Source organism: Engraulis encrasicolus, chromosome 12 (genome assembly GCF_034702125.1).
Source record: "Engraulis encrasicolus isolate BLACKSEA-1 chromosome 12, IST_EnEncr_1.0, whole genome shotgun sequence".
Lineage (NCBI taxonomy): Eukaryota > Metazoa > Chordata > Actinopteri > Clupeiformes > Engraulidae > Engraulis > Engraulis encrasicolus.
The window spans coordinates 1,327,501-1,335,000 of NC_085868.1; the positions used below are offsets into that span (position 1 = coordinate 1,327,501).

General features: G+C 47.4%; 1 protein-coding gene across 6 annotated transcripts in view; it reads left to right on the forward strand.

Annotated features, from left to right (window-relative positions):
- The window catches only part of sbf1 (SET binding factor 1), a 95,423-nt gene that overhangs the window by 39,500 nt on the left and 48,423 nt on the right, over positions 1–7,500 (forward strand). For 3 of the 6 annotated variants that reach the window (XM_063211467.1, XM_063211470.1, XM_063211469.1), the window contains 5 exons: positions 1,503–1,532; positions 3,408–3,513; positions 4,022–4,154; positions 5,022–5,130; positions 6,586–6,699. In XM_063211467.1, the coding sequence (XP_063067537.1) occupies positions 1,503–1,532; positions 3,408–3,513; positions 4,022–4,154; positions 5,022–5,130; positions 6,586–6,699 (492 nt within the window). The remainder of the gene's footprint in view (positions 1–1,502; positions 1,533–3,407; positions 3,514–4,021; positions 4,155–5,021; positions 5,131–6,585; positions 6,700–7,500) is intronic. The other 3 variants (XM_063211468.1, XM_063211471.1, XM_063211472.1) reach the window with 1 other exon arrangement.

Consider the following 7,500-nt stretch of genomic DNA (forward strand, 5'->3'; position numbering starts at 1 on the left):
GCCAACACACACCCCTTGTGTTGCCTCTGTCCTGCCCTACATGCTTAATCATGGTACTCTGTGTAATCTCTTCCACACAGACACACAGACAGGCAGACAGACGCACACACACACACACACACACACACACACACACACACACACACACACACACACACACACACACACACACACACACACACACACACACGCGCGCGCGCACACAGTGAAATCAGTTTCTACGTCTGGTTGTTTGGGGAGGTTGGCCATATGGGCAACACAGTGGCAGATGGTTACTAAGCTCACAAAGTGTGTGAATGATCCACACACACACACACACACACCATTCTTGGGCAGGATTTATGTGGATATCCCAGATTTTGAGTGTGCGCACGCACACACGCTTGTGTGTGTGTGGAATAGACACAAACAGAAAAGGGATGTGTGTGTCCAAGATAGTGAGCGTGAGAGTGACAGTTCTGAGACTAACTCCCACATTCACTGTCACATGTACACCCTGAAAGTCACTTACACACTCTTTTACAGTCAAGCCTCAAAGCAGTGCATAGACATGAAATGTCTTACATAGACCCAGACAGCAGCACACACACAGGCAGGAAGGCAGGCAGGCATAGGCTAACATATACACTGCATACTGTACACACACACACACACACACACACACACACACACACACACACACACACACACACACACACACACACACACACACACACACACACACACACACACACACACACACACACACACACACACACACACACACACACACACACACACTCAGGCACAGGCACTGGCTTGCATATACAATGCACACTGTATACACACACACACACACACACACACACACACACACACACACACACACACACACACACACACACACACACACACACACACACACACACACACACACACACACACACACACACACACACACACAGTCACTCACTCACAAGCAGGTTTGTGTTCCAGCATGAATAGGACAGTGCAGCTGAGCTGTGTGCCTTGCACGTCCAGTCACTGTGTGTGTGCGTGTGTGTGTGTGTATTTGTGTGAGAGTGTGCTGCTGCGCATGCTGTGTGTTTTTGTGTGTGTGTGTACCGTTAACTTTGCCACTGCATTTTGATGCCACCATTTTGCTGTGTCATTGTCCTGTTGTCACGGTTACAGATGTACTGCTGTGTCATTTCATGTCTGTATGTTTGTTTGTTTTGCACTTGTTTTGATTTTCTCTAGTTGTGTGTTGTTTGCTTTCCTTAATGTCATGAGTTTTTGTTCTGCAGCTCTGACGCACTTTTTTTGTAACGTGTGTGTTCTCTTGTGGTGTTTTCTCTTTATCTGTGTGTGTGTGTGTGTGTGCGCGTGTGTGTGTGTTATGTGTGCATTCTGTTGTGTGTGTGTGTGTGTGTGTGTGTGTGTGTGTGTGTGTGTGTGTTATGTGTGCATTCTGTTGTGTGTGTGTGTGTGTGTGTGTGTGTGTGTGTGTCTCGCTAATTTAGCCGGAAGAGGAGGAGAGTGAGGACAGCTCGGTACGCCACACCCCCCTTTATACGCCTCTCTCCAGCCTGTGTCTTCCTGCTACGCATCGCTAGCCTCTGTGTCTGTGTGTTTGTGTGTGTGTGTGTTTTGGGTGATGAGCAGCTTCCATTGAAATTCCAAACTCACAGCAGCAAAATCATTCAACCGCTGGGCTGAAGCCCTGTTGAATGCTGCAGCTTTATACTGTGTTTGCGTGTGTGTGTCTCTGTGTGTTTTTCTGTAAGTCTGAGTGCATGTGTGCGTTTGTCAATGGTTAAAGCTGCATGTTTGCAGAAGATGTCAATGGCTTGCCTGTTTCTGGTGCCGCCCAAACATTTGTGTGCGTGTTTTACGGTCGGTGTGTGTGCACCCTTCTTTCCCCCCTTGTTCATGGCTGACTCCCCACAACAACATCCAGCTGATATGGGGCTGCGCTAAAGTTAACAAGCTGTGTGTGTGTGTGTGTGTGTGTGTGGGTGTGTGTGTGTGTGGGTGTGTGTGTGTGTGTGTGTGTGTGTGTGTGTGTGTGTGTGTGTGTGTGTGTGTGTGTGTGTGTGTGTGTGTGTGTGTGTGTGTGTGTGTGTGTGTGTGTGTGTGCGTGCGCGCGCGTGTGTGCACACCTGCTGGGGCTGTATTTTTGTGGCTGATTCACGTTTTTCCGTGTTGTGATATTAACTGGCATGCTTTTCAGCCGATCATCGACTATTTCTACCCTGACAACCAAATCTACAAAATCTCCCGTCACACACGCACAGACAATCACCCTCATATGCTTTGCTTCCTCCCCAGATCAGATGATTCTAAAGGTTCATTGTTGTCCAAATGTGCACCTCTTCCAACTGTGTTTGTGTAACTGTGCAACTCTTGGCTTTTTCCCCAATATCTGCACACTGTCCTGCTGAATGGCCTTCTAGATGAAACTTTTTTAAAACCCAAAACCTGTTTTCATTCCTTTTTGTGTATGATGCTTAGCTCTGATCATGCACTGTGTTTTCATTCTTTTTTGTGTATGATGCTTAGCTCTGATCATGCACTGTGTGTGTGTGATTGTGTGTGTGCGGGCGTCTGTGTGTGATAGAGTGTGTGCGTCCTTGCTTATGTGTTTGCACCAGTGACTCACTCACTCTCTTTCCTCCCATCTGGTCCTATAGTGAAGCTGTTAAGCCTCACTTTATTAAAACTCAATGCTCAAAAACTCAACACACACACACACACACACACACACACACACACACACACACACACACACACACACACACACACACACACACACACACACACACACACACACACACACACACACACACACACACAGACAGACAGACACACATAGACAGACACACACACAGACACACAGACACAGACACACACACATACACACACATACACACACTTATTTAACCTCTCTTAATCTTGCTCCTTCTCTGTCGCGCACACACACACACACACACACACACACACACACACACACACACACACACACATACACACATACACATACACACACACACACACACACACACTCAACCACTTACCTGTGACAGATTTATGAAGTCAGTCTCCTAAGCTCTGTGTCATTTTCTGAAGAGCAATCTCTTTTTTCCATCCATCTACCCCCGTCTCTCTCTTCCTCCCCCGTCTCTCTTTCCTAACCCTCCTCCTTCTGGCCCTCTGTTATATCACCCAATCTCTTTCGCCCCCTTTCTCATTTTTCCTTCCCCTCTCACTTCTCCCCCCGCCCTTCTGTTTATTTTCTCCCTCTGCTTATTTCATCCCTCCTTCTCCCTGTTTCTCTTCCTTCCATCCACCCATCCATCTCTGTGTCTGTCTCTCCATCTCTCCTTCCCCTTTCTCATCATCGTTGTTTTTCCCTTGTGTGACCTCAGAGGACCATCACCTTGGGGGCGGGAGACCGGCAAGTCATCCAGACGCCAATCAACGACTCCCTGCCCGTGAGTGGCTGCAGCGTCTCCCAGCTCTTCAGACAGCTCGGTAAGTCCACCCATCAAACCACAGGACACAGTTGAAGTCCAACCATTGACCATCTATCTAAAGCAAGGCTTGCCAACTTTTTCCAATTTGGGGCCCACTTGAAACTTTTCACCAATGTTCGGGGCCTGCCTCTGACCCAATAAACAATGAAAGTCAAATAGATAGTCAAAGGCAACACACACACAAATATGATTTAGATTTTTTTTTTAAATGAATGAAGGCCCACCCGGAATAGCCACAGTTTGAGAATCACTGATCTAAAGGGTGTGCTTGTTGTGTTCTGGTGTGTGTGTGTGTGTGCATCAATAGACGTTCCACTTCATTGAGGTTTCTGGTGAAAACTCTCCTGAAAATCTCTACTGTGAAAATGTGGAAAACTATGAAAAATACGTTGAGATGTTAAGTACCAGAAAGAAGATGCATATTCTGACGCGTGTTTTTGGTGTCTTTGCGGGACTGTGTTTGTGCGTGCGTGTGTGTGTGTCTGTGTCTGTGTCTGTGTGAACAGGCATAGTGAACGTTCTGTACCTGTTCTGCGCGGCCCTGACGGAGCACAAGATCCTCTTCCTCTCTAGTAGCTACCAGCGGCTCACGGACGCCTGCAGAGCTCTACTGGCCATCATGTTCCCACTCAAATACAGGTAGGGGTGTGTGTGTGCTTCCACACCAATTCATTCCTCCCTCCATGGCTGAGGTCCCCTTGAGCAAGGCACCTAACCCCAACTGCTCCAGGGACTGTAACCATTACCCCGTAATAGCTTTATCACTTTGTATAAAAGCGTCAGCTAAGTGTAATGTAATGTAAGAAAATGTGCGTGTGTGTGAGCATGCATGTGAGCGAGAGAGATACATTTTCAGGCTGTATCCCATTTCTCCTTCTCATACTTCTTCATCTTCAGCGTCCGTTTGGGGCAAAAGCGAGTGGAAGCGGAAGTTAGTACTATAGAGACTATTTTCCCCAACTCACTCACACACTTCTTGGGTTCATCTTCCACTCTGTTCGTAACGGGTCTGTCCCACCCTCAGTTTGATTCAAGGGGAAGTTTGAAGGAATTTTAAGCACTTGCATTATGTACTCTACATTACATTACACTTAGCTGGCTTTTATCCAAAGCCACTTATAGTTATTTACAGGGTATCGGTTGCAGTCCCTGGAACAGAATGGGGGTTATGTACCTTGCTCAAGGGCACCTCAGCAATAGAGGTAGGAATGGGTAGGGTGGGATTTGAACCTGCAACCCTCTGACCTAAAGTCCATGTCCTTAACTAGTAGGCCACAGCTGTCACATGTGGTAGAAATAAGACAGCGCTGAAGACAACATTTTCACATCGTCTCTTTCCCCCCTCTCTCTGTATTGCTCTGTCTCTCTGTTTCGCTTTGTCTCTCTCTGTCTCTCTGTCTCTCTGTCTCTGTCTCTCTCTCTCTCTCTCTCTCTCTCTCTCTCTCTCTCTCTCTCTCTCTCTCTCTCTCTCTCTCTCTCTCTCTCTCTCTTTCTCTCTCTCTCTAGTTTTACGTATGTGCCCATCTTGCCTGGTAAGCTGCTGGAGGTCCTCAGCACCCCCACCCCCTTCATCATCGGTGTCAACTCCTTCTTCCGCTCCGAAACGCAAGAACTTGTGAGTACACGCACGAACGCACGGACGGACGCACGCACGCACTCTAATACAATTTGGCTAGGTCATACATGCCCAAGGTGAAGAAACATTACATGATTGGAATTTTGTTTGGTATGACGTAGCGTGTGTGAGAGAGCGTGTGTGTGTGTGTGTGTGTGTGCGTGTGCGTGCGCGTGCGCGCGTGCGTGCGCGCGTGCGTGCGTGCGTGCGTGTGTGTGTGTGTGTGTGTGCGCGTGCGTGTGTTTGTGTGTGTGTGTTGTTCCCTCACACATGGAGTTGATTAAAGCAGCGGAGCTGTCCTGATGTCATTCCATTCTCTCTGGGAGAGGGTGGGTGTTGCTCTCTGATTTGGGGCCCTCTAAAGGGGGCCAGTGCTGTGTGTGTGTTTCTGCATTGTCCTTGCCCCGTCCGTGGCTGCGATTTCTATTACACCGGTGACTCATACAGCATCAGCTGACTTCCCCCCACATGCTTGAGGTCAGGGGTCGGAGGGCGTTACTTTGGAAACCCTCTGAGCTGTCCATCTTAATGGAAACTGATTGGGCTGTAATGAGGTCATGATGATGGAGGGCATAATTGTGTGCGTGCATGTGCTTGCGTGTGCGTGCGTGTGCGTGCGTGCGTCCGTGTGTGTTTTTAATGTGTGGTGATTGATGGTGTGTGTGTGTGTTGTGATGATGTTTGTGTATATGTGTATCCATGTCCACATGTGTATTTGCTGATAGAGAAAATGCGCATGCTCCATACTGTTCAAATTACTCTTAACTTCTAACTGATCTTCGTCATTCATATACACTTGCACACTGAATCACATGCACACAAGGGTCATCAATTCCCCTCCTACCCATCACCACTTTGTTATGCACTGATAGAGATCTGCGTGTGTGTGTGCGTGCGCGTGTATGTACATGTATGTGTCCTTTTGGACAGATCCTATAGTATCAAGGTCATGGCAGTGTGGATATTGTCAACTATTGAAGTCAATTCTCTAAACCAGTGTTTCCCAACCTTTTTTGTCTTGTGTACCCCCATAAGCCTTTTCTTTGTGCCATGAGTACCCCCTAAGTCATGTTCTATATCGCTTTCTATATTCCAATGTACCTAAGCTCCATACATTTGTTTAAACTACATTTTTCAAGTACCCCCTGCAGCGTGCTCACGTACCCCTAGTGGTACACGTACCCCTGGTTGGGAACCACTGCTCTAAACTAAAGGGTCTGTTAGCACAGTCCATGTTCACTGTATGTATATAGAGTCAAAGACTGTATATTAAAATACAACTTATTAAAAACTTGATTGTGTGTGTGTGTGTGTGTGTGTGTGTGTGTGTGTGTGTGTGTGTGTGTGTGTGTGTGTGTGTGTGTGTGTGTGTGTGTGTGTGTGTGTGTGTGTGTGTGTGTGTGTGTGTGTGTGTGTGTGTGTGTGTGTGTGTGTGTGTGTGTGTGTGTGTGATAGTTGGACGTGATCATCGCGGATCTGGATGGGGGCACGGTGACCATTCCAGAGTGTGTGCATATCTCCCTGCTGCCTGAACCCCTGCTGCAGCACACACAGACGGTCCTCTCCATGGTACGTAGACACGCACTCATGTGCACACACGCAGGCACACAAACTGTCCACTCAATAGTATGTACACACATACACACACACACACACCTACACGCAACTGATACTACTGCCACTGTACCACTTTACACTACAAACATTTGCACAAATAACTTAATATCCCACACACACACACACACACCCCAACGTTTTTGTTGGACAGTTTGGGCCCAAACACGAGAATTGTTTGAGGGTGACTTCCCTGTACACACCCCTCTGCTTTTATGGCTTCCTCTAAGAACCAGCACATTCCACAGACATGGAGGCAGGGAGGCCTGCAAAGGGGACTTTGTGTGTGTACAATTATGAGAGAGAGAGAGAGAGAGAGAGAGAGAGAGAGAGAGAGAGAGAGAGAGAGAGAGAGAGAGAGAGCCAGATAGAGAGCGAGCCAGAGAGCCAGAGAGCAAGAGAGCGAGAGAGGGAGAGAGAGAGAGAGAGAGAGAGAGAGAGAGAGAGAGAGAGAGAGAGAGAGAGATGCAAGTGAAGTGGTTAAAGTGAAGTGTATAATTTGGGAAATTTGTGTTGTTTGTGAGGAAAAGATGAAATGATAACATATGTCTGTTGTAGTCATGGTTAAGTGTGTTTGTGTGTGTGTGCGTGCACACACTCGCATGCATGCATGCGTCAGTGGCTACACACACACACACACCACAATGCTACACAGCATAATGGCCATGGTATGGGCAAACAGTCACAATACCAGTAGGTCATTTTTAAAAAACAGACTATAGACCTTGATTTCCAACACACGGGTGATTCATAAAT